Source organism: Mycteria americana, chromosome 24 (assembly GCF_035582795.1).
Source record: "Mycteria americana isolate JAX WOST 10 ecotype Jacksonville Zoo and Gardens chromosome 24, USCA_MyAme_1.0, whole genome shotgun sequence".
NCBI lineage: Eukaryota > Metazoa > Chordata > Aves > Ciconiiformes > Ciconiidae > Mycteria > Mycteria americana.
The window spans coordinates 182,334-208,640 of record NC_134388.1 but is presented as its reverse complement, the minus strand read 5'-3'; the positions used below and the strand labels follow the sequence as shown (position 1 = coordinate 208,640).

Here is a 26,307-nt window from a genome sequence, read left to right as displayed (position 1 = left end):
GCGGTGACCTGGTGCTGGAGACAATGAGAGGAAGCCCAGGGCAGCTGGCAGTGGGGCCCAGCAGGGTGCAGTGCCTGCAGAAATGCCTGGCTCCTTGAGTCTCAGCCCCAGGGCTGCAGCATGAGGCCAGCACCGGCTGGGGCTCCGCTGGGAAAATCAGGCACAGGTGACCCTGACACCCTGCCCGTGTACCCAGCCCTGGAATTTGACAACCTGTCCCTTTGCCCATTGCCACCACAGGATCCAAAAAGCAGTGCTGCCGGCCCCGGCATGGCCCTGAGCCATCTCTTGACAGATGAGTCTTCAACCAGCAGGCCTGAAAAAAGGGCAAATTGCCCAGAATTAAGCTGTGCTCAGGTTTTTGCTGGCACCACACTTTTTGAGCTGCCTGGTGGTGCCGCTCCTGGGGAACACTCAAGAAACAGGGCAGCTGCCTGTACCTGCAGGCAGGCGGTGGAGTGTGTGCAGTGGGAGTGAATGGTGGTTTGTGTAGCTGTTGAATGGGTTTGGGCTCCTAAATGTGTCCAACCTGGTACACCTGGTTCCTTTTTCCTTGGAGGTGGTATTTAGAGTTCAGATAGTATTTTTTTAAAAAAGCAAAACCAACCAACAAACAAAAAAACAGCTGGGCAATTCCACCCCCACCCCTGACAGTTTTTTTTTTCCTGCTCCTGGCCACTCTGCAAGGTGACATTCATCACCAGTATCATGGTACAGGATTGGGCCCAGGGCAGGGCTTTTGCAGGCACCACATATTTTGAGATTCCTGGTAATACAGTTCCTGGGGAGTGCTCAAGAAATGGGAGCAATTGCCCATAACTGATATTTTCGGTCTTTCTCTGTCCCTCTCCATCAGGCTTTGGGTCTCTATTTTTTGATTGCTCCCTTTCTGCCCTGTAGCCTTTTCCTCGTTTTTCCTTTCTCTTTCTTACTCTGTGTGGTTTCTTGTCCCTATTTTTTTAAAATTTCCCTCTGTCTGCCCCTGGCACTTTTTGCTCTTCCTACATCTCCATCCGTGAGGTCATCGCTGTTCTGTCCTTCTCTGTCACCTTGTCCCAAACACATCCCTCTCAGTCTCTCTGGATTGCTTCCAGTCCTGCTCTTGCTCTGTGTCCTGCTCTCTGCCCCTGCCTCTCCCTTGCCCTCTCCCCTGTTCCTTTGTCTCCTCACCCTTTCCCCTCTGTCCTGATCCCTGTCCCATTTCTCTGTCACTCCGCTCTCCTCGTGCCTTTTCTGTCTCTCTGCCCCCCGTCCCGCTCCCTCGCCCTGCCTGCATCTGACCGTCCCTCTGTCCTTCCTGCCCTTCTTCTCTCTCTGTCCCTCTGTCCTGCTGCTTATCACTAGTTTTCTTCCTGCACTCCGCTGTCCCCTTCTCCTCCATCTCTTTCCCACTCTATCCCTATGCCGGCTCCTCACCAGTATTTTTCCTTCCTCCACTCCCTGCCCAGCTCCCGCCCTGTTCTCCTCCTCCCTCTGTCCTGCTCCCGTCCCTCTCCTGCCACCCCACCGCCCTGCCCCACCCTTCTCTGCCGCTCTGCCCCCCCTCTCCTCCTCGCTGCTCCACCGAGGCTCCGGGGCCTGAGCCTGGGCCGAGGCAGCCCCGGGCAGGCGGCCCCGGGGCCTGCGGTGGGCAGAACCCAGCCGGGAGACAGTGTCCCCGTAGGGGCAGACAGCAGGAAGGAGCGCTCCGTGCCATGCCAGGAGCTGCCTGTGGGACACAGAGCTGCCAGGCGGCCATGTTGGTTCCCGGGGCATGCTGGTAGCTGTAGTCCTGGGTCACGGGGCTTCTGGGCGGCCACGTTGGTCTCAGTCTTCTCCAGCCGTGGCCCCGTGCTCTTCCCTGCTGGTTCTGTCTGGGGCTCCTGCCATGCCTGATCCTCGGACAGCGGTGCGGCCATGCCCCAAAAGCACCTGCGTGGTGGTGCTGCCCCGAAAAGCGCTGCACCACCTGACTGGACACGGGCACTGCAGGGCAATCACTGGCCCTACGCGTTGAGGTACGGGGCGGAGGGGGGGGGGTGCCCTTAGCGTGGTACTGCCGCACCTGCTCTGCGCATGCGCAGTAGCGGCACTACTGTCCGGTGTTCGCACCGGCTCTGGCCCCTCCAGCGCGCCGTGCGCTGCTGCGCCTCTGCAGTGCTGGAAGCAGTGTAGTGGCACCACGCACGTTTGCTGGTGAGGGCCGGGGCTGCCCGTGAGGAGCAAGGCCCTTGGGCGAGCATGGGGGTGTCTCCTGCCCGCTGGCCACTGGGGAGGGGGGGGGGGAGGGAGGGGCTCCAAACCACCTGGTGCGACAGGATCCTGGTCAGCTGGAGCCGGGCCTGGCTGGGGCGGCCCCGGGAGTGACCCGAGAGCTGGGGAGGGGAAGGACATGGGGACAGACCCCCCCGGGCACAGGCACCGGGCACCCCGACTCCCAGAGCCCCCCTGCACTGCCCCCGTGCTACTCGACCTCTGCAGCTGCCCTGGCCCCAGCACCTCCCCTGAGACCTGTCCCGCAGCCCCAGGCCACCCCACAGCCTGTCCTGGCAGCAGCGAGCTGGGCCTCGGGTGTACTCAATCCTCCATTAACGCAGGTGCCATCAGCACCAGTGCAGAGAAGGAGTGGTGTCTGCAGGAGCTCCTGCAGCAGGAGGGGCTCCAGCCTGGGGCCAGCTGTGGTAATCACGGTTCTTTCCCTCTCCCAGAGGCCGCGCTGAGGGCTTGGTTGTCTGTTCCTCCCTGGGGATGTTGTTGGCTGCATCTGGCTCAGGCTGAAGTTGAAGAGATCGGAAAAAGGTAAAGCGGCTGGAGAAGGACATGAAGGGAATCCAGCTGGAAGCTGCCCCCAGCTGCAGACAAGAGACAACCAGCCTCTCTGTGTGAGGAAGGGTCCCTGTGAGCAGTCCTCAGCAGACCAGATCACCAACATGCACCGCGGGACCTGTGTGCATAACCAAAAGTACAGCACAGCCATGTAGTGTGTGTGCGTGCGTGTGTGTGAGACTGTGTGTCTAGCAAGCTTCATATTGTAAGAGCTGAGAGGCAGAGACAGAAGTCTCTAAACTGTAAAATTCTTCCGGCAGCACTGAGAGCGGGAACTGTGGTGAGTCCTGGGCCGTTGGGGCCGTGTCACCCCTCTTGTTCATCCGGGTCCCTCCCAGTGCCTGTGCCCCCCCCCCCCCCCCCCGCCTTTCCCTCACTGGTGTCACTTTTTTGCTTCCCTGTATCTCTTTTCTTCTCTCTATTCTTGTGTCCTGCTCCCTGTTCCTCCCTCTCTAGTTTCCAAGCCCCTCTCTTTCTCTGCCATTCTACTCACCCCTTTGTTTTTGTTGCTCTCCCTCTGTACTGCTCCCTGCCCCTCTTTTTTTCTTCCTCTGTCTCTGTCCTGCAGCCCATCACTATTTTTTAGTTTTCTGCCTCTTTGTCCTGATCTGCATCACTCCCTGTTTTCCACAATCTCTCTGGCCTCTTGCCTGTCCTGCTTTTTCTCTCTCTGCCTATATGTCCCACACTCTGTCCCTGTCCTCCTCTTTCTCTGTCTCCTTCCTTCTCTTTTTCTCTCTCTCCCTCTGTCCTGCTTGCTGTCTGTTTTTTTTTTTTTTCCATCCTGAATCCCACTGTCCCTGTCCTTCTGCCTGTCCATCTCTTACTCTCACTGTCCCTCTCTGCTGCTCCCTGACCCCCTTTCTTTTTTTGTCTTCCTCCATCTCTCCACAGGGCTTCTGATACCTCTCTTTCTCCATCCCTCTTTGAGGCTCAAAATCCCTGTCTTTCTCTGCCTGTTGTTATTCTTGTGTGTCGCTCTATCCTGCTCCCTGTCCCACTGTTTCTTGCTGTGTCCCTCTGTCCTGCTCCCTGACCCTATTCCTTTTTCACTCTCTCTCTCTGTCCTGCTGCCCACCCCAGATTATTTCTCCGTCTCCCTCCTGCTCCTTGTGTTGTAATAATCAAATGTAAGTATACAATTCACATAGAGATTGATGCTACTATAGAAATCCGCTCTAGAGCCCTACCCTATCTCCATAGGAACTTAGACAATGTACTTTTGTCTAATAAGCAGGATGTGGCTGTCAAAAAGCAGAATTGTAACTGATGTATTACTAGTCTAGTTAGTAAACCATGCAGAACCACTTAGATCTGCCAAAAAGGTAGGAAACCAGGAGAAACGTAATTCCAGCAGAGGGAGATTGCGACCACCGACTCACAGACCACCTGACTGAAATGATGAAGTTGAAGAACAACAACTAAGCACGCGTACTAATTTACATGCTAGGCAAGGAGATTTTAACCAATCATTTAATAGGAGAATACTGCATATGTATTAGGAAGTTGAATATATTAATGCTTTGTGTATAAATAACTGTTAATTTGAAATCTGTGTGTGCTGTCTTGGGACAGGCACCCATATCTGCGCAAATATGCAATAAATACCTCTGCTCTGTGTGTATATTAGTATTTTGCACACCGGGTAAATGAACCCTGATTTTTGGGACAACACCTATCCTTATTTTTCTTTCTCTGTCCTGCTCCCTCTTTCTGCCTCTCTTCCTCTGTCCCTACTGCTTCTTTCTCCATCTCTTCAGATCCCTGTCCCTTTTTCTTTCCTCTCACTATCCCTCTGTCCTTTTTCTTGTCCCCACCTTTTATGTCCTGCAGCCCAGTGTTGTCTTTTCCTTCTCCATCTCTCTGTCCTGCTGCCCAATCCAGGCTTTTTTCCCCTGCATCTCTGTCCTGCTCCCCGTCTCTGAGTTTTGCCTGCCTGTCACTTTGTCCTGCCTCCCTGTACATTTTTTTCTCTCTCCGTATCACCCTGTCCTGCTCCCTGTCCTTGTCCTTCTCTGGCAATCCGTGTCCTGCCCCTGTCCTTGTCTTTCCCTCTGCCTCTCATCCTTCTTCCTGTCTGTCTGTCTCTCTCTATCCCTCTGTCCCTGCTGCTTCTTCCTCCACCTCTGTCCTTCTCCCTGACCCTTTTTTCCTTTCGCTGTCCCACTGTCCTGCTTCCTCTCCCATCTTTTCTGTCTTTATTTGTGTTATGGATTCACACATGCCAGCCACCGTAACAGCGTCTGATCCTAGGATCCTGCTGAGAATGCAAAGTCTAAGTGAAGGTTTCTAATTACTCTTTTATTAGTTCTTAGGTTACAGCTCGAGCTGGGTGCCTCTGGAGAGGGACCCCTACCCCAATTCATGCCTGTCAGTTACACCCATACCACCCATCACCCAATCCCCAAGTCCAACCCCAAGTTCAATCACTTAATTCTGGTCGGTGGTCTCTTGATTTTTTACTGGTTTTCACTGTTGCTGGGCTGGCCTTCTGAAGCTACCTCATTCTCACGGAATTGTCTCCTTGGCCCTTATCTTCTTCATTCCACTTGTATCTGCTGGATTCAGTTAGTTCTTTGTTAGCAGCATTAGTTTTATCAAAAAGTTTACTCTTGGTCAGCTCTTGTGGCCTAAGGCTTCAACTATTTTAGCTACTAATGCTATGCCACTAATGCTAAATGAGATTATTGAGAGAGAAGAATATAGTTAATCAAACTTCTTCTATAGCAATTTCTCTGTCCCACTGCCTGTCCCATTGTTTCTGGCTATACCCCCCTATCTAGCTGGCTCTCCCTTTTTTCTGTTTTCTCTTCCTCTGTCGTATTTCTCAGCCTTTCTTTCCTATTCCTTCGTCTCTGTCCTCCAGCCCGTTGCTGTTATTTTGCTTCTTGGTCTCTGTCTGGATCTGACCTTCTCTTTATTTCTTAGTCCTTATTTTCTCTGTTGTGATCACTGTCCTTCTTTTTCTCTCTCTGTCTGTATGTTCTGTTCCCTGTCCCCATCTTTCTCTATCCCTCCTTCCTTCTTCTTCCCCCCCTTTCTCTATCCCTCTGTGCTGCTCCTTAACCCTACTTTTTCTTCCTCCATCTCTCTGCAAGACTCCTTGTCCCTATTTTTCCTGATTTCTCCATCTCTCTAGCCTTTTCCCTGCACCTTTCTTTCTCTCTTGGCTCCTCAGTCTTTTCCCTCATCTTATTTTTCTCTTTCTAGTCCTTCTCCCCATCAGCTTAACCTGAATGACTAGGTGCCCCTGTGCTCTGGCATTTACCTAGCACTGCCTTAGGGAAGATCTGTGTTTTTAGGGCTAGGAATCATTTGGGAGCTGGTCTCCTTATGTAGATGGCAGAGCTAGGTGTAGTTAAAGCAGAGGTTGTTCTCAGCTTGTGCTCTATGCATCTTGTTGAAAGAGCAGGCTGTGGGCCTTATTTTGAAGGAAGGTTTCTTGTTCTGCGCTTATTGATCCTAGGGAGGCTACACAGGAGTGGTGTTGGGATCTGCAGGGACGGGTGGGACCTGCTGTGATTCCATGTAAACGTGAACTGGACTTACCTTAATGGACTTGAATGAAACCAGACTGACTGCATATGGTTTTCTTCCCCAGCTCCAATTCCAACCTACGTGCTCAGCGCTAATAAACAAGAAACCCTGAGCTATTTTCCGGATGTCAGTGGCTGCCAGTTAGCGGAGAACATCACTTACTTAGATAACGGTGTAGTTGGTTTGTGATCAGGGATGTGTACTTGCATGGTGGGGCTTTCATGAACATTTTCTGGTCTTGCCATTTCAAAGCCCTTCTTTTTTCTGGAAATTTTTAAGACGGCATTTCTTATTCTGGGGTTCAGACTGGAGCTGGACTTAATGTTGAATGGCTGATATAATGGGCTTGGTAAAATGTGAGAGAGAACCCTGCTTTTTTGCTGTTATTTTCTAACACTCTCTGAACTTTGGTAAGCAGAAGGAAGAGTGGTTGAAAGGGCCTGTTCTTTGAGAGTAACACATTCCTGTAGCGTGCCTGTCTTTGTATGGTGAAGGTTTCCTACCTGCAGTGTGACTTTACTGGGCTGTGAGGCTGTATTGGAGTAGCAGAGGTAAGAAGTGTTGTCTTCAAAGGTAACAAAGCTGTTAGCAAAACAAGCGGGAAAAGCTAGTTTCTTCCTAGAACAATGCCTGACAAAAATAATAACAAGTCAAGGCACTTGCAATTGGCTTTTTTATACAGTCTTCATATGGAGCTTTTGCTATTGATTTATTTCTGGGAAGCAAGACAGCAGTGAGGAAAGAAACCTGGGGCTTGTCTAAATGGCTTCTTTGCTGTAGGGAGGGTTTGAACCATTGCGCTAAAACAGGTTAAACTACAGTTTATGACACAGAAGATGAGCTATCTGTAAGGAAAATTTCAGCGGAAGTAAGGCTCAAATTTGCTAAATTGGGTCCTCTGTATGTGATGCAAATAAGAGATGACTTGGCAGTGTTTACATCTCAAGTGTGTGCTGGTGTGTTAATGCAGGCCATTGAGATCTTTTCAGGGGTACTTCTGGACTGCAGGTCATGTGCCTGTGTGGTACCGAGTCCCAGGATGAGCCAGCTCCTGCCGACGGTTTAAGCTGAGAGAATGTGACAGAATGGAAACCATCTTTGTTGTGGATCCCAAACGTCAGAGGTGTGGATATGTGGCTGACATCCTCCTGGCCTGGAGGTGATGGGAGTTTTGCCAACAGTCCAGTAAGGATTCTGTTTTCTGCTGGAAGGGGTTTCCAGATGGGTTTAATAAATGATTGCCTTTCTGCTTGCTGTGGCTATCTGCAGAAGGGCCCTCCTGTTTGTTTGGATTTACCAGCATAAGGGCTTTGGAGGAGAACTGGCTAAACCACCTTTCTTTCTATGGAGATCACTAGCTTTTGTGTAGAAAAATAGAGGTTCAGTCACTAAAGCTTATAGCGTAATGCTGTTATCAGACCATGGAGTTCTGTCCTGGAGATACATTTCATTTGGACTCATTATTTTCTCAGCTAAGTCTATCTGAGTCTTACAGACTTGAGCCCCTTCGGATTGTGACATTGTAGTTTGAGTGCTCAAGTGGAAATGTTTGGTTTGCCGTTGCTTTGCCAAGGCGAAGCCCCTTGCAGGATAATGGTCCCACAAAAAGCCTGGGACTGCAGTCTTCTCAGTAGTCTTCTGTAGCCTTCATGCTGCCAGGGTGTTGGTGCTGTTTCATCAGAAGTAAAATTCATCCTAATCCTAGGATGTCTTTCCGTCCCCTCTGGACAGAGTAATCCCTGGTCATTCATGAACTGGTCATGCTCTACCTTCAACCTAGGTAGGTTACTTTTCCTCATTCCCATCTTTTTCTGAAGTAAACATCACTGTTGTGATAATCATGAAAAGGCTGAATTTTTTTTTCCTTGCACAAATATTCATTTATATAATAGCCCCCTCATTTCCCTTTACGCATCTTTGGACGTAAACTAGCGGGACTGGTCAAGAGAGGTTTAAACTAGAATCAGTGGGGGAAGGGGATACCAACAGGATTGCAGTAGGTCAGCCAAGGGTTGGCATGGCATTGCCTGAGGGTGGCAATGCTAGTGGGAACATATACACTGCTGGAGAGTATATATACCTGGAGAGTGGCTAGGAGAGGGCCTTGCATGGCCTGGCCAGCTCGGGGAACCCAGTCCTTGTCTTCCTCTCCACCTGACCAGGACTGATGTTCAGTAGTGAAACATACACACCCCTCACTCCCTAGATTCACAAGGTGCATGTTCAACATTCGCAGCATGTTCATGGGTCCCTTAAATATTAGCGTGGGAATTAAGTTCAATTAAAATCCATGGCTGGATGTCAAGCTACTTACCCACTAATTGGCACAGACCTTGGCTCTTTCCAGATCAGTATCTCCTCTTGCTCGTGAGCTAGTCCAGCTTCAAGTTCACTAGTGAATTGCACACGCACACAGCACTCCCACCAGTAGCTGGCCCTAGACACTCGGTGTTTCTAACTGCTGGCTTCCTATGACCTGTGTTCCCTTCTGCCATTGCTAGCAGCCAGGCCTCTGGACCCGCCCCCCCCCCCCCTCCCCGAGCGGGGCCACACAGAAAGGGATTTGGAATCACTCTCAAAAAGAAGGTAGGATGTAGAGTGGTGATTAGGTACAGGGCTCAGTCAAACAAGCAAACCAACCGGCAGTTTGCTTATGGGTGACTAGCTCCCCCTCTTTACCCCCTCTTCTTGCCATTTTCCATGCTTGTACATCCCCGTCATCTTCCTTGACTCCTCCCCTTCTCTGCCCTTGTCTCCTCCCAAATGAGGGACCTACCCCCTGTTATTTTTTCCTCCTTGCTCCCAAGTTTGCTACATCTGTGAACAGATTTGGTGTTTCAGGTGCTGTTGGCTAGGTCATCTTGGACTTCCATGGCATTACTGAGGCGGTTCCCTGGGTACTGCTGTCCCTGCCAGATTCCCCTCCCCAAAATGCCCCCAGCTCTTCCTTCAATTACCTGTGAAGTGTGGCCACCTCTCACATCAATCTCCCTTAACTACCCGTGAAATCTGGCTCTTCCTCATGGCACTGTAACTCCTGTCAGCTTCTCACTCTCTTTGCTATGGTCAGCAATTTCTCTTGTCATGCTCAGGAGTTTCCCACGCTCTGTTCAGCTAGCTAAGGCTTACCCCAGGCCTTAATCGTCAGCTTGTGTGTCTTATTTGTCTGCAAAGTTGTCTGCATGTCACATAATTTTTTCCTATCCTCTTTCTAGCCTCAGTGTGCCGGTCTTCTCCACCCCACGGTGGCTCTGAGCACCCTTCTCTCTGACCAGGTGTGGTTTCAGCCCTTTTGAGTCACTCTTTCCCTTTGTGCCCTACCCGACTGCCTGCAGCCTCATTTTGCAGGTGTCGGGCATGGAAGTCCCTGCCTTGCACAGGAGACTGAGTGGGACTGAAGCATGGCTAGCTGTGAAAACTGGCAACTTTATTTCAACAACTAACTCCACTTCAGCATTTGTGTGCACTCAGAGGAGCATGGGCAGGACAGAGCTGGCCTTTGACACCGAGGTTGCCTTTGGATCAGCAGGCAGTGTCCCAGAAGGAAGTGGTCGTGGTTCACTGTAGCCTGCACTGGATCCTGTTCGTGCTGCTGCTCAAGCCTCTGTTCCCCTTAGGCCCTGCAGGAGTTCCTGCACCCGAGTAAAGAATTCCACCAGCTTCCTGAGTGGAAATGGGCAGGAGCTAAACATGCCCGATTGTGTTGGTATCGGCCTTGGCCTCGGCCTCTGAAAGGGGGTTGAGGCGGTGAGAAAATGACTCCATGCCCGTGACGTTGGAGTAGCCCTTACTGCTGGGCGCAGTCCCATCTGTACCAGGATCCAGTCATAGAAGTGCTGAGTGGAGGTGTAGACTCCGGGCTGGTTTGCTCTCGCGCAGCCTTTCCCCCAGCTGGTCACTCCAACAAGCCAGAAGTAGTCGTAGGCTTTATCTTTGCACACGAGAGGACCACCGCTGTCACCCTGCAGCGGAGGAGAGAGGATTAAGGTGTTGTTGGGTGGCCTCTGTCAGCAGTATGGCTGGCTCCTTCTCTCTCACAGCACCTGCCAGAGCTGTATTCACTGCACAGAAAGGCTCTGCTCAGGTGCTGGAGCCTACAGAAGCTTTTCTAGGAAGGGGTCATGGGCCTGTAAGGTAGGGCTCTCTCTCATCTCTGCACAGTGATCCTGGATGGGTGGAAGGTGGATGTTCCAGGGTTGGGATCTGGACCCATGGGCTGCCAAGAGCGCTGGATGGGCTTTCTGGGCAGAGCCCCAGGCCTCTGGGACAAGGGGGGCACTGGGCAAGGACCTGCAGATGGGGAAGGGGAGGTGAGCCCCAACAGCGGTGGGGACCCGGCGGTGGGAGGGTGACTTGCCCAGGCAAAGCACACGCCGGGGTATGTGTGGGCGGTTGCGACAGGGCTGCGTGTGCTGCTGGGGGTTGACTTGTAGACGCCTACCTGGCAGGCGTCGATGCCACCCTGCGGATAGCCAGCACACAAGTTGTGGGTGTGGATGGCCCCTCTGTACCACCGGCTGCTGTTACAGAGGTTGACATCAATGAGGCGGACCTTGGCCTCCTGCAGGACATCAGTTGATCCCCCAGCTGTGAGCAGAGAAAGGAATTAACATGCAGCAGCTCATTGCCAGTTCTCCTCCCCTGTCTGGGTGAAGCCCTTCCCTAGGGCTTGGCTTTGCATCTTGAGAGGCATTGCACCGGTGTTTCCCTTCTGCCTTGCTTTGGGTAATGGGTCAGGCCTGTCTCTCTCTAGGCGTACGTCCCCGCAGCCTGACTCTGGCTTTCGTCTCTGCTGTCAGGAAGCCCAGCCCGTCTCCCCAGTGTGCCGAGCTTGCACTCAGGACACAAGTACTTTTGGGGAACTCACATCTTGCAGTGGTGGAACCCCAACCACTGATGTAGCAGGCCGTCAACTCTGACACTCTCAGCGAGGCGTCGGGCACACAGGCAAGCTGTATGTAGTAGCTGCACTGGACAGGCTGGTCCAATTCCAGCAACGCAATGTCGTTCCTCCCCGAGATGTTATGATAGTGCTCGTGAACCAGTAGCCGCTTAATATTGCGCACTTGGGCCTCAGGGCCCAGCTGAGTCAACTGGGTGGCCCCGATCACCACGCGCCACATCGTGATGTGCCTGGAAGGCAGATGGAGAGAGGGGTCAGAGGGAGCGGAGCCGTGTGCTGCAGCAGCCCAGCAGTTCCCTGCCATCTGCTTCACAGGAGAGAGAGGAAAGCAGCGCTTCGGAGGGTGCGACTGCCCTAGCATGCCTTAGGCAGAAGGAATGTTGAGCTGGGGGCTGCTAGGAAGCAGTGGCAGGAGCCCAGCCTTCTCCTGAGCAGTCTCTCAGCTGGGCTCTGGAGTGCCCAGGCGCTGGGTGTACTGCAAGGAAACGGGATGGGGGGAGCACGTGGTGCTGCGGACAGGGCACCTGCTAGTGTTGTGGGTGGGGATATCCCCGTTCCCTGGTCTTCCTTACCTGGCCTCGATGAAGCAGTGGGCTGCTGTGAGGACCCACTGTGGGCTGATGAGGGACCCTCCGCATACATGCCCCGTGCCTATTTCCCAGGGATCCTGGATGCTGACGATCCAGGGCCAGGCCCCTGGCTGGGCATCTCTGCCACCCACGATGCGCCACATGCCGTAGTGAGAAGCCATGGGCCGGAGCCCGCAGGTCCCTCTGTAACCAGAAACTCATTACTGTCCTGCTCAGTGGCTTGCTGCTGTTCACGCTGAAGGTCAGCCGTCTTCCCTCCCCACAAGGCGTTGCATGGACAGCAAGGCCAGGGAACGCCATGGGGCATGCGTCCCTCCGCCCTTGTTTCTGCTTTAGCCCCACAGATGAGTTGTGCCAGCAGCCGGGGTGCTGGCAAGGAAATGAGGCTCCCGCATGGGGTTCAGGAAGCTGTGGTGTGGCCACGGGGAACAAGCAGGCACCCTCCAGTGAACCCCATAAGGGTTGCCCAAGCTCCCTCCCGGAGCCTTGGGCCACTTACCCACAGCTGTCCCATGTGCCGTGTGCAGACCAGCACGCAGCCAGCAGGACGAGGAGGGGGAGCAAACTCATCACTGCCAGCGGCATGTGGCAGCTGCAAGGACTGAGAGCTTGTCACCACCAGTGCAGCAGCCGACGTAGTGCCCGCAGTACTCACGTTGCCTGCGGTGCCCTTGGCTCCGGGGCTGATGTCACAGAGTCGCTGGTTCCGGGTGCTGGGCACGGTGGCCTCTTGGGGGGGGTGGAAAATGGGGGGTTCCAAGCAGGAGGGGAGGCAGAAGCTGGGAGCGGACACCCCCGACAGACCCCCGCTGAATGCTCTGCTTGCGGGATGAGGGTGTGCTAGCAGGAAAGAAGCAAGTGCGGCATCATAGCCTCTTTGGGAAGGTCACTGCCACCCTGCTCTCTGCAGCCATTTGCCACCAGGTCCTGCCCAAAAAACAGACATCGGAGAACATAACTACTACAGGCAGTATGGACATGTTTGGGTGTTGAAGAGCCAACCTGGATACAGCTGTGGCACGCAAGCAGCGATGTGCAAGCCAAATAAGCCATGCATTCCCAAGCAGTGTCAACCTTCCTGCACAAAGCACAGTGAAACGCAGATGCAGCACAGTCCACACTACACTGGCTACGTCAGCCACAGCAACACCCTCTGGCAGGCTTCATGTCCTTGCTGTCTATGAGTTATGTTGCTGTGCTGGGCCAACACTGACAAGGGCAGTAGTTGGTAGGACTGGGGATGCTGCTTGATGCTGCTTGTTGCTCTGCCACCCTGCCTGGAGCGGGAGGGTGAGCTGTGCCCCCAGACAGTGCATCCTGCAGTGGGTGTGGGGACATGCAAGGCCTCAAACAGCTCCAGGGCTGCAGTCAGGGGCATCCAGAAAGCCCTCTGAATTGCTCCCTGGAGCAGGCTCCCAGGGAACAGGCTGTGGGAGCCCCTGTGTCCTTGGGGGTCAGGGCTGGGGCAGTTGGTGCTTGGACCTGGGTGCTGAGGCTGAGGCAGTGGCCGTGGAGTGGGAGCGGAGCTTGTATGTCCCTGCGGTCCCTGCCGCTGCCTCCCCAAGGGCTGCAGCCAGCACAGACAGGAGCCAGGAGAGCAATGCCGTGAGCCGTGTATCCCCAAGAGCGCTGGGAGGGGAACTGTGGGGCGGCAGGGACAGGCCACAGGGGACTGGTGAAGAGCACAGACCCAGCAGGGGCAGGCAGAGCACGACAGCCTTTTTCTGGCACCCCCTGCCCTCTCCCGCAGCTCTCTCCCCCCCCTGAGCCATGTGGCTATGCTGGCTCGTGTGCAGGTAGAACAGAATAGAATAGAATAGAACGGAATGGAACGGAATAGAATATTTGAGTGGGAAGGGACCTACAGCGATCATCTAGTCCAGCTGCGTGACCACTTCAGGGCTGACCAAAAGTTAAAGCTTATTATTAAGGGCATTGTCCAAACGCCTCTTAAACATTGACAGGCTTGGGGCATGGACCACCTCTCCAGGAAGCGCTCTTCCAGGGTTCGACCACCCTCTCAGTAAAGAAATGCTTCCTAATGTCAAGTCTGAACCTCCCCTGATACAGCTTTGAACCGTTCCCAGGCATCCTGTCCCTGGATCCCAGGGAAAAAAGATCAGCACCTCCCTCTCCACGTCCCCTCCTCAGGAAGCTGCAGAGAGCAATGAGGTCACCCCTCGGCCTCCTTTTCTCCAAATGAGACAAACCCAGAGCCCTCAGCTGCTCCTCAGAGGACATGCCTTCCGGCCCCGTCACCAGCTTTGTTGCCCTCCTCTGGACGCATTTGAGGACCTTCACATCCTTCTCAAATGGTGGGGCCCAGCACTGCACTCAGTACTCAAAGTGAGGCTGCACCAACGCTAAATGCAGCAGGATGATTGCCTCTCTTGGCCGGCTGGTTCTACTGTGTTTGAGGCACCCCGGGATGTGGTTTGTCCTCTCGGCTGCCAGGGCACACTGCTGACTCCTATTGAGCCTGCTGCCGACCAGCACCCCAGATCCCTTTCTGCAGGGCTGCTCTCCAGCCACTCCTCTCCCAGTTTAGGTGCACGCGCCCCTCCCTGCCCTGTATTTGTGTGCGCACTTCAGTGAGTTGCACGTGCTAGCTAGTGGTGCTGCAAAGGCTTTCAGTCCCCATGGGGCTTTTCAAACGGTGGGGCTCAAATGGTGAATAGACATTGGGGGATTGCTGGGAGGAGTTTCGGGTGGATCCTCGATGGAAGTGCTTCTTTTAAAAGAGAAAAAAACACCTCGGGTATCTTCCTTGGAGGAGTCTGGGGATGCTACCCAGGATCTCTGCTCCTAAAGCAGAGGTCAAACGACTCTGGGATATGCCTGGTAGGAGTCTCGTATGAATCTTGGAGGAAAGAGCTGCTTTGAAAAGAGAAAAAACTTCTCAGGTACCTTCCTTGGAGGAGTCTGGGGCTGCTACCTGGGAGTTCTGCTCTGGAAAGCAGAGGTCAAAAGAGTCCGGGAGATGCCTGTGAGGAGCGTCCGGTGGATCCCAGAGGAAGGACCTTCTCTGAAAAGAGAAAAAAACATCTCGGATATCTTCCTTGGAGGAGTCTGGGGCTGCTACCCAGGATCTCTGCTCCTTAAAGCAGAGGTCAAAAGACTCCGTGAGATGCCTGGGAGGAGTCTTGAGTTGATCCCGGAGGAAAGAGTTTCTTTGAAAAGGGAACAAACATCTCAGGTATTTTCCTTGGAGGACTCTGGGGCTGCTACCCGGGATCTCTGCTCCCTAAAGCAGAGCTCAAAAGACTCCGGGAGATGCCTGTTAGGAGGGTTGGGTGGATTTCAGAGGAAGGACCTTCTTTGAAAAGAAAAAACACCCCTCTCGAGTATCTTTCTTGGAGGAGTCTATATCTACTATCCGGGATCTCTGCTCCTAAAGTAGGGTGTCAAAAGAGTCCAGGGGATGCCTGGGAGGAGTCTAGGGTGGATCCTGGAGGAAAGAGGTGCTTTGAAAAGAGAAAAAACCTTTTGGGCATCTTCCTTGGAGGACTCTGGGGCTGCTACCCAGCATCTCTGCTCCTTAAAGCAGAACTCAGATGACTCTGGGATATGCCTGGGAGGAGGGTTGGGTGGATCCCAGAGGAAGGACCTTCTTTGAAAAGAGAAAAAAACATCTGGGATATCTTCCTTGGAAGAGTATGGGGCTGCTACCCAGGACCTCTGGTCCCTAAAGCAGAGTTCAGAAGACTCCGGGAGATGCCTGGGAGGAGTCTCGGGTGGATGCCGGAGGAAAGACCTCCTTTTAAAAGAGAACAAATTGTTGGGTATCTTCCTTGGAGGAGTCTGGGGCTGCTACCTGGGATCTCTGCTCCTAAAGCAGAGGTCAAAAGACTCCGGGAGATGCCTGGGAGGAGTCTCAGTTGGATCCCGGAGGGAAGAGCTTCTTTGAAATCAGACAAAAACATCTCGAGTATCTTCCTTGGAGGAGTCTGGGGCTGCTACCTGGGATCTCTCCTCTGTAAAGTAGAGCTCAAAAGTGTCCAGGAGATGCCTGGGAGGAGTCTCGGGTGGATCTCAGAGGAAAGAGCTTCTTTGAAAAGAGAAAAACATCTTGGATATCTTCCTTGGAGGAGTCTGGGGCTGCTACCCAGAATCGCTGCTCCTAAAGCAGAGCTCAGATGACTCCGGGAGATGCCTGGGAGGAGTCTCAGGTGGATCCCAGAGGAAAGAGGTTCGTTGAAAAGAGAACAAACATCTCCCTTGGAGGAGTCTGGGGCTGCTACCCGGGATCTCTGCTCCCTAAAGCAGAGGTCAAAAGACTGCAGTAGATGCCTCGGAGGTGTCTCAGGTAGATCCCCAAGGAGATATTTTTTTCCAAAAGAGGCCCAAGAGCTCAGGCAGGTGTCTGGGAGGAGCCATTGGTGTGCACCTGGGATTAGGGAGAACTGCCAGAGGAAGAAACCTATCAGGTGTCCATGCTTGGTAGCCCCTGAGATGGCTCTGTGGTAGGGTGGGAAGGGGTTGGGCAGCGCTGCTGTCCGCTGGAGCCAGGGCAGCCCCAGAGGTTGGGCAGCAGGTCTTGCTCAGGGAACAGCCGATTGCCAGTTCTGGGGTCAGGAAGAATTATTTTCCCCTGGGCAATTTGGCACAGGTCCCCGGGGGTTTTTCGCCTTCCTCTGCAGCATTGAGCATGGAACCTTGCCAGGGCTCCTCGGGGTGATTTCTGGCCAGCAATTCCTTGCTGTTGCAGGACCAGCTCTGCCCTCCATCCCACTGCCTCTCTTCCCTGTGCCAGGTTGGCAGGGGAACCTTGAGGACCTCCATGCATTAGGTCACCTGGGGGTCTTTTGCCCTGTGCAAGACATGACCTGCTTGCAAATGCTGCAGGCATGATGCTCCGTCAGGAAGGAGCCTCCACTTGCTGCTCAGCTGTGCTTGCAATAAAAGCAGAGTGTTGGTCTCCTCTGCCAGAGTTGCTGTTTGTGTCTCATTTGTCCCAGTCACAGCCCAAGAGCGTATTCCACCGGCCCAGGCCTGATGCTGTTCCTTGGGTCCAGGTCTGCGCCTGCACACCCTGCGCGCTCCAGGGGAGTCTGGCAGCCTCTGCCCACCCGGCAGCCTGGGTTTCCCAGGGCCTGTCCCCACAGGCAGGGATGGGACAGGAGCCTGTTGCCAGAGCCCGGCCCTTCTCTGGATCCCCACTTCCCAGCGGGCCACCCCATGCCTGCCACCCTGCCAGGCCCCAGTCCCCGGCAGCAGCGGGCAGAAGCTGGGCTGTACCCAGGGGCTCTGGAGGGGCTGCAGGGAGGGAGGGGAGCACCTCTGTCCTCCTGCAGCCTGGCCAGCATCCAGCCCTTTCCTCCAAGGAGCAGCAGGGGCTGCCATGGCCGTGCTGACGTCCAGCCCAGAGGGTTGCTCAGTGCTGACAGCAGCAGGAGGAGCTGCTCTCCGGGAGAGCGCTTGAGCCTGGCCCCTTGCACCCAGTCACAGAGGCACCCACCAGCTCGTTCTGGGGATGCCCGAGGGCTGCGCCTCTGCCTGCTCCCACAGGGACCCGCTCACGGACCTGTTGGCCAGGCGTTTCTGCCCCTCGGGCCCTGCTGGTGCTTCGACAGCCTCCCACGGAGCAAGCCCTACACGCTCCCTGCCCCCATGCAGCGAGGAGCTCTCCGCTTCTGCTGTGACCCACTCTCCTCCCACTGCTCCATGGGAGCCCAGTTCTCGCTGTGGGACTTGGCCAACACGAGCTCTGCGCTCAGCTCGCTCACCACCTGGATGGTCCTGCACCCCGGCTCCCCCCTTCCTCCTCCCCACCAGATGGGGAAAGGGGGTCCCAGCTGTACCGCCTCTGCTCCCAGGGCAGCAGCTCTGTCCCCGGGAGCAGATCAGCCCCTGGGAGCAGATCAGCCCCATCCATCCCTGCCCCATCTCCAAGGACAGATGAACCAATGGCCGTGCCCAGCCAGGCCCCACACGTAGCCCGGCTGTGGTGATGGCAGCCCTGGCAGGGATGCGCGGCTGCACCTGTCCTCCTGCCCCAGCTCTGTCCTCCTGCCTGCAGCCCCCCAGCCCCTGCCTGCAGCCCCAGCCTCTGCCTGCAGCCCCTTTATTACAAACAACTGCTGCAAAACAGCCACTAGTAAAAACAAATACATACATATGTGAACATTTGTTCACGAACAGGGAAAGACTTGTGAGCGATGTGATGGTTGGAGGCCGTCTTGGGCAGAGTGATCATGAAATGATAGAGTTTTTGATACTTGGAGAAGCGAGGAGGGGAGTCAGCAGAACTGCCACCTTGGACTTCTGGAGGGAAGACTTCGGCCTGTTTAGGAGACTGGTCGACAGAGTCCCCTGGGAGGCAGCCCTAATGGGCAAAGGAGTCCAGGAAGGCTGGACATTCTTCAAGGAGCAAGTCCTAAAGGCTGTCCCCAGGTGCTGAAAGATGAGCCAGCAGGGAAGAAGACTGGCCTGGCTGACTAGAGAGCTTTGGCTAGAACTCAGGAAAAAAAGGAGAGTCTATGACCTCTGGAAGAAGGGGCAGGCAACTCAGGAGGACTACAAAGGTGTAGCGAGGTTGTGCAGAGAGAAAATTAGAAGGGCCAAAGCTGAGCTAGAGCTCAATCTGGCTACTGCCGTAAAAGACAACAAAAAATACTTCTTCAAATACATTAGCAGCAAAAGGAGAGCTAAGGAGAATCTCCAGCCCCTAGTAGACGGGGGAGGGAACACAGTGACCAAGGATGAGGAAAAGGCTGAGGTACTTAATGCCTTCTTTGCCTCAGTCTTTAATAATAGGACCAATTGTTCTCTGGGTACCCAGCCCCCGGAATTGGAAGATAGGAACGGGGACCAGAATGGAGCCCCCATAATCCAGGGGGAAATGGTGAGTGACCTGCTGCACCACTTAGACACTCACAAGTCTATGGGGCCTGATGAGATCCACGCGAGAGTACTGAAGGAACTGGCAGATGTGCTCACCGAGCCCCTTTCCATCATTTACCAGCAGTCCTGGCTACCTGGGGAGGTCCCTGCTGACTGGAGATTAGCAAATGTGACACCCATCTTCAAGAAGGGCCGGAAGGAGGACCCGAGGAACTACAGGCCTGTCAGCCTGACCTCGGTACCGGGAAAGCTGATGGAGCAGATCATCCTGAGTGCCATCACACGGCATGTAGAGGATAACCAAGGGATCAAGCCCAGCCAGCATGGGTTTAGGAAAGGCAGGTCCTGCTTGACCAACCTGATCTCCTTCTACGACAAGGTGACCCACCTAATGGATGAGGGGAAGGCTGTGCATGTTGTCTATCTAGACTTCAGTAAAGCCTTTGACATGGTTTCCCACAGCATTCTCCTGGAGAAACTGCCTGCTCATGGCTTGGACGGGTGTACTCTTCGCTGGGTAAAGAACTGGCTGGATGGCCGGGCCCAAGGAGTGGTGGGGAATGGAGTTTACTCCAGTTGACAGCCAGTCCCAAGTGGTGTCCCCCAGGGCTCTGTGTTGGGGCCAGTCCTGTTTAATATCTTTATCAATGATCTGGACGAAGGGATTGAGTGCACCCTCAGTAAGTTTGCAGATGACACCAAGTTGTGCGGGAGTGTTGATCTGCTTGAGGGTAGGAAGGCTCTGCAGAGGGACCTGGACAGGCTGGATCGATGGGCTGGGGCCAATTGTATGAGGTTCAACAAGGCTCAGTGCCAGGTCCTGCACTTGGGTCACAACAACCCCATGCAACGCTACAGGTTTGGGGAAGAGTGGCTGGAAAGCTGCCCAGCAGAGAAGGACCTGGGAGTGTTGGTTGACAGCCACTGAATATGAGCCAGCAGTGTGCCGAGGTGGCCAAGAAAGCCAGTGGCATCCTGGCTTGTATCAAAAATAGTGCAGCCAGCAGGACTAGGCAAGTGATCGTGCCCCTGTACTCGGCACTGGTGAGGCCGCACCTCGAATACTGTGTTCAGTTTTGGGCCCCCCACTACAAGAGAGACATTGAGGTGCTGGAGCGTGTCCAGAGAAGGGCAACGGAGCTGGGGAAGGGTCTGGAGCAGAAGTCTGATGAGGAGCGGCTGAGGGACCTGGGGTTGTTTAGCCTGGAGAAAAGGAGGCTGAGGGGAGACCTCATCGCTCTCTACAACTACCTGAAAGGAGGTTGTAGCGAGGTGGGGGTCGGTCTCTTCTCCCATGTAACAAGTGATAGGACAAGAGGAAATGGCCTCAAGTTGCTCCAGGGGAGGTTTAGACTGGATATTAGGAAATTTTACTTCACTGAAAGGGTTATCAAGCATTGGAACAGACTGCCCAGGGCAGTGGTTGAGTCGCCATCCCTGGAGGTATTTAAAAGACGTTTGGATGAGGTGCTTAGGGACATGGTGTAGTGGTGGTCTTGGTAGTGTTAGGTTTACGGTTGGACTCAATGATCTTAAAGGTCTTTTCCAACCTGTATGATTCTGTGATTCTGTGATATATATATATATATGTAAATTTTATATATATATATACATATATATACACTATGAGTCACTACGATTTTCCCCCAGGAAAGCAAATACCCCTGTGGTACCAGAGCAAAGCAAAGGGATGTACATGACAAGCTATTCAGGGAATCCCCATGGGGCTGCAAGTCCAGACGCAGGACCCACTGCCTGTGCGTACTGCCCACCCGTGATGTGGGGTGTCACCAGCAGGACACTCCCAGCAGTGGGGCTCATTGGCGACTATAAGTCTCCCATGGGAGATGCCGCGTGCCCCGAGTCTGGATGCAGCCGGGCGTCCCCGGCCAGGACCCGCTTGGTCTGGGGAGCTCCTGCGAGGGGGCACGTTTGGGGTGGGCAGCCAGGTACCTTTTCCACCCTGTTTGGTGCAGGTGCATGGGTGGACCTGGGACATCAGGCCCGGGACAGCCCTTGCCGACTCCTCTTTGCTGGGAAGGGCAGGTCGCTAGCGCCGTGTCTCTGTCCTGCGCCCATCAGGGTTTCTTTGCCCTGCCAGCTGCTGCCCACCCAATTTTGGCTGAGCTTAGTAAGGATGTCCTGGGACCCGCCTAAGGAGACCTCCTGCTTGGCCAGCGTCTTGACCGGTTCGCCTTGGCACCGTGCTGAGCCCAGCCGAGCCCAGCCTAGCTCAGCCTAGCTCAGCCGAGCCCAGCCAAGCCCGGCTGAGCCGAGCCGAGCCGAGCCGAGTCGAGCCGAGCCCAGCCTAGCTCAGCCTAGCTCAGCCGAGCCCAGCTGAGCCCGGCTGAGCCGAGCCGAGCCGAGCCGAGCCCAGTCGAGCCGAACCCAGTCGAGCCGAGCCGAGCCCAGTCGAGCCCAGCCGAGCCGAGCTCAGCCGAGGCCAGACGAGCTCAGCCGAGCCCAGCCGAGCCGAGCCGTGACGAGCCCAGCTGAGTCCATCCGAGCCGAGCCGTGACGAGCCCAGCCGAGCCCAGCCGAGTCCAGCCAAGCCGAGCCGAGCCGAGCCGAGCCGAGCCGAGCCGAGCCCAGCCAAGCCGAGCCGAGCCGAGCCGAGCCGAGCCGAGCCGAGCCGAGCCCAGCCGAGTCCAGCCGAGCCGAGCCGAGCTGAGCCGAGCTCAGCCGAGGCCAGACGAGCTCAGCCGAACCGAGCCGTGACGAGCCCAGCTGAGTCCATCCGAGCCGAGCCGTGACGAGCCCAGCCGAGCCCAGCCGAGTCCAGCCAAGCCGAGCCGAGCCGAGCCGAGCGGAGCCGAGCCGAGCCGAGCCGAGCCCAGCCGAGTCCAGCCGAGCTGAGCCGCGCTCAGCCGAGGCCAGACGAGCTCAGCCGAGCCCAGCCGAGCCGAGCCGTGACGAGCCCAGCTGAGTCCATCCGAGCCGAGCCGTGACGAGCCCAGCCGAGTCCAGCTAAGCCGAGCCGAGCTGAGCCGAGCGGAGCCGAGCCGAGCCGAGCCGAGCCGGTCGGGGCGCAGCGGCAGGGGCGGGCAGCGCTGCCTGCGGGCGCGGTGCGGCTCCTGCAGCCGCAGGTGATGGCGGGCAGGAACCGGCCCGTCGGCACCGCGCACAGGGCGCTGCAGCTCCGCGTCCGGCTCCGCTCCGGCGGGGAGAACGGGCCCGGAGACCTCCTGCCCACGGCAGGGGTAGGTGGGCAGATGGAGAGGGACGCTGCCAGGGAGCGGGGGGCTGGGGAGCGAGCCGGGGGGTCCCTGTGTCTCCGGCAGCCATTGCCCTGGTGACAAGGACAGCGATGCAAAGGGACTGAGCCGATTCTCGTGATTCCGGCGCTCTCTAGAGGCATAAAGTGCCAGCCAAGGCTAAGCCTGCGCCAGCCCTTGGCTGCACCCCCGGCAGACTTTGCCTTGTGCTCAGCCCTGCTGGCCAGCCTGTCCCTGCCGCCGGGCTCGTTAGCCGGCCGCGTCTGGGCTAGCTCCGCTCTCGGGACGGTACATCCCACGCGTGAAGCGTGGCCGGGGGTTGCCCGGAAAGTGGAACAACTCTGGAGCGTTTTCCTGCTGCTGCTGCTCCTGTCCGTGCGATGTACGCGGCGGTTTCCCTCCCGGGTCCCTGCCGGTCTCTGCCCGCAGGACGTGACCCCTTGGGCTGCAGTTGAGCAGCCCTGCCCCGCGCGCTGGGGCTGGAAAGCAGCGCGATCCTGCCGCAGCTGCCGCGGGGACAGCCCACGGGGGAGAAGGGGTGTGCTGGGGGGAGGGTGGGTGCCGCGGGAGGACAGCGGGGCTGGGTGGGTCTGGGCAGCACCGCCTGGGGCTGTCCCTGGCGGGGGTCTTCCCGTCGCGGCCCCCGGGATGTTTCAGGATCCCGGTGCCCGCTTTTCCAGGGAAGAGCAGAGGAGCTGGCAGAAGGAGCTGGACAGGAGCGTGAGGAAGGGCAGCTGCCCGGCTTTGTGCTCCCTGGGGACAGTCGGAGCTCCCAAGGGGCCAGGCCGGGCCTTCCCCCCCTGCACCCCCGTTTTTGTCAAGATTTGCGCTCTGACTTCATGTCGCACTTAAGTGTACATGGGGTAAGCTTTGTTTCCCGCCCTGCAAAGATAACACTGGCTTTCCTGTAACAGATGAACAGGAATCTTTTCTACAGCTGGAAGCTGAAACTCCTTGGGTTTTGGCATTCAGATTTTCCTTGCTTGCTCCCACCAGCATCCGAGGGGACTACAGATTTCGTGGAGCACCATCTTGGGGAGACTGACTCTTGGAGAGAGCATTCATTCCTGTTTCTGGACAAATATGTTGGCATTATTTTCTTGCATAATGCCCACTTGATCTGCAGTTGTTTTTTTCCTTGGCAGGCTATGCTGCTGCTATACCTGATGCTGTATACCGGACTGAGCGAGGAGAGGAGCTGTGTGTTCAGGGACACTGGAGTTGGAGAGAGAGCTGAGTATCTGTCCTTGAGTTATGAGTGAGCTCTTGGCGACAGGGACTGTCCTTTGGGTTTGCGTTTATGTAGTCCCTGTGTGGGAGCCCAGAGCCGGTGTAATCATAATGAATAGCCCTCTGTGTGTGTAAGGGAACGACAATCACCCATGGTTTCATGTCGTAGCTAAAAGGCCCTGCTTTGGAACAAGGGGGTTGGAGCAGACAACTTCCAGAGGTCCCTTCCATCCTAATTCTCTTTCCTGGGAAGATGAGCTCTTTGGAAACACTGACCCTACCTGGCGGATTGTCAGAGTTGCAGAGAGACTTGGAAATCTGTCCCTATGTGCACCAAAATCTCTGAAAGTTGGACGCTCTGTTTTTCTTTCCACACAGGTTTGTCACCTGCTGCCACTGCTTTGAATACTCCAGCAATACACTTCCCCTGGGCCTTTGTCCTCCACCGCCCTCACCAGGTGCCTTGTCCCCCAGCGTGTACTCCCCCAGCTCAGCAGTTGGAAAGGCACTCGCAGGACACACTGCAGAGGGAGGGAGGTCCACAGCCACCACCAGCAGCCTGGGGAGAGCTGGCAGCCCGTCTGTGCATTGCTAGAACCGCTCAGGATGAGGCGGAGAGCAGACATCCGCTCTGTGCGCCGAGCAGACCCTCAAAAGTTATCCTCCAAACAGACTCAAGCCTTTGGGGACATGTCCTGCCCTCTCTTCTCCTACACAAAGATGTGGAGTGCAATGAGAAACCTGGAGTGTGAAGCAGAAAAGGTGCCATGTCCTGGGACTGGGGTCCTGGGTATATCATCGGTTACCTTCTAGGATACTGACCCTGTCTTCTTCTCCTTTTCTCACAGGGTTTTCCTTTCAGACGGTATTAGCTGTGGGCAGTAGCGTGTGTTCGCCCACTTGGTTTCACTGAAAAGTATCTGAAGTTTTCTTGAGAACTCTGTTAGCTGCTGCTAAGTGTATCACAGAATGATGTAGGTGGGAAGGGACCTTTGGAGGTCTCTAGACCAGCCTCCCGCTCCAAGCAGGTTCAATTAGAAGAGGTTGCTCAGGTCCTCCTCTAGTTGAGCTTCCAGTATCTCCAGGGATGGAGATGCCACAGCCTCTCTGGTCCCTGTTCCAGTACGTGAGCCATCTCATGGTAGTTTTTCTCCCTCATGTACCCAGTTGGAGTTCCCTATGCTCTAAGGTGTGCCCACTGCCTCTTCTCCTATCACCATGCACCTCTCAGAAGAACCTGGCATTGTCCTCTCTGCCCCCTCCTATTAGGTAGCTGAAGGCAGCAGTTAGGATCCCCACAAGCCTTTGCTACTCCAGGCTGAATAAACCCAGCTCCCCCCACCTCTCATGCATCCTGTATTCCCAGCCCCTGATCATCTTGGTGGCCTCCACTTGATTTGCTTCTGTGTGTCAGGGACTTTTTTTTATGTATTTATCCAGGAGCCCCAGACTGGACACAGTACTGCAGATGGGGGCTCACCAGGGTGGAGCAGTTTTTGTGAGGCTCCACGTTAACTTTGTCGCCTGACTCTGCTTACCCTCTACTGCTTTTTTGGGTAATAAAATGCAAGTTGTTATTCCAGAAGCTTAAGACCTTCTCATTCCCTGTAGGTTGCCATGAACACTGTCTTTGTTTTTTTGATGAGAACCATGTTTGGGATCTACAGACATTTCCTGAGAGGCAGGAGGAGTCTGGATGCTCCCCAGAAGCACCAAAGTGGTGCAAGTGCTTGTCTGAGCCAGGTTTCCCAGGCTGGGCTGCCGTCAGAAGCCAGTGAGCACTGACTGCCTCGTGGTTCAACAAGGAGGAGCTCCTCATTTTAATGTAAAGGATGTCCTTTACAGAGCAAAGTGATATTCTGACTGTCCTGCCCCGAGGAGGCAGATCAGTGTCTGCTTTTGTTGTGTGTTTAGGTTTTTATTTAGTTAATTAGAAGCCTCTTCTTTTATACCAAAATCTGTTTTTGTGGTTGGCACAAGAGAACTCATTGGGACACTGTTTTTCCTACAAGCGTCACTATTAGGCTTTCATGGGATAAAAAGTGGCGTTTTTTTGATCGTTGCTCAGCTAGGTCACTGATCATCAGAGCTTTTCAGTTGTGTCTGTTTTAGAAGTACAATGTGCTGCCAGAAAGGCTCAAGACAGCTATCTAAGAGGGTGTTTCCTCTCAAAAACCCCAGGTGAGACTGACGCTGCTGCTGCTGCATTTCTGTGGCCCTCCAGGAATCATACTCTGTGTATGTAGCAGGGGAATGAAAAAATCTCTGGGAATCTTTGCATGAAAGGTGCCTAAACCAAGAAAAGGCAAACCTGACATAATTGAAATTTAGGAGAGAAAGGAATGAGCTACCAGTGCCACTGTCAAGGGACTGTCATTAGGCACCAGAGTTAACGTTGACTTGAGAGGCCTGGGCAGAACCCAGACCCCTTTGAAAGCACTTGCAAGGCCTGCCACAAGGTAAAGGCCAAGTCCTCTGGTGCTTTGGGCTCACACTGGAACCCAAAGCGCTCCAAGCCCCCAAACGCAGCTGCGGTGCCTCTGAAGTGCAGCAGCAGCAGCAGCCAGCGCAGAGCAGCATGTGGCTGTGGGGAGCTGGAGCAGGGGAGGTGGCAGCCCCGGGTGACCCAGAGCAGAGGTGCAGCAGGGAGCTCTGTGGGGCAGAAAGGGAAGAAAAGGAGCTGTTGTGGCAGCTGAGGATCGAGCCCCAGCCTCCCTCGCGGCAGGTCAGACGTCTCCTGGAGCCTCCCCACACCTGCGATGCCACGTCTGCAGCACAGCCCCAGCCACCTCCAGCACCCACCACCAGCACGTCCTGCCCCTCTGCCCCCTCCTATGGCTGCACCAGGGCTGGAAAGGGGTTGCCGTACTGGGGCGCATGGAGCGCTTTGTGCTGTGTCACGCCACGCCACGTCCACCCTTCCCCTCTGCAGCTGGGGCCGGTCCCCAGGGACTTGCCCAGAGTCCTGCTGTGCGAACGATGCAGCAATGCACTGCTGAGCAAGCGTCGCCAGGGTCTCTGAAACGGGGTCCCCCTTGATCTGAAAGCTCATCAACAAGCTGTCCCGTCCCTGCCTGAGGTGTGCTGGCGGGGTCCCCTCCACAGGCGTCCTCACGGAGGCATCTCTGGCTGGACCAAGAGACCCCCTGGCATGCCCACGGCACAGCTGTCATCAGAGACACCG

The 26,307-nt window shown here is 55.2% G+C and overlaps 1 protein-coding gene across 1 annotated transcript; it reads right to left on the bottom strand.

Moving 5' to 3' along the window:
- Window positions 1–9,938: 9,938 nt before the first annotated feature.
- On the bottom strand, window positions 9,939–12,556 carry LOC142420345 (acrosin-like). The gene is made up of 5 exons (XM_075524193.1): window positions 12,335–12,556; window positions 11,818–12,018; window positions 11,210–11,475; window positions 10,784–10,929; window positions 9,939–10,304 (listed from the first exon to the last, which is right to left on the bottom strand). The coding sequence occupies exons 1-5, from the start codon at window positions 12,418–12,420 to the stop codon at window positions 9,939–9,941; spliced, it is 1,065 nt and encodes a 354-aa protein (XP_075380308.1). The 5' UTR covers window positions 12,421–12,556.
- Window positions 12,557–26,307: the final 13,751 nt, after the last annotated feature.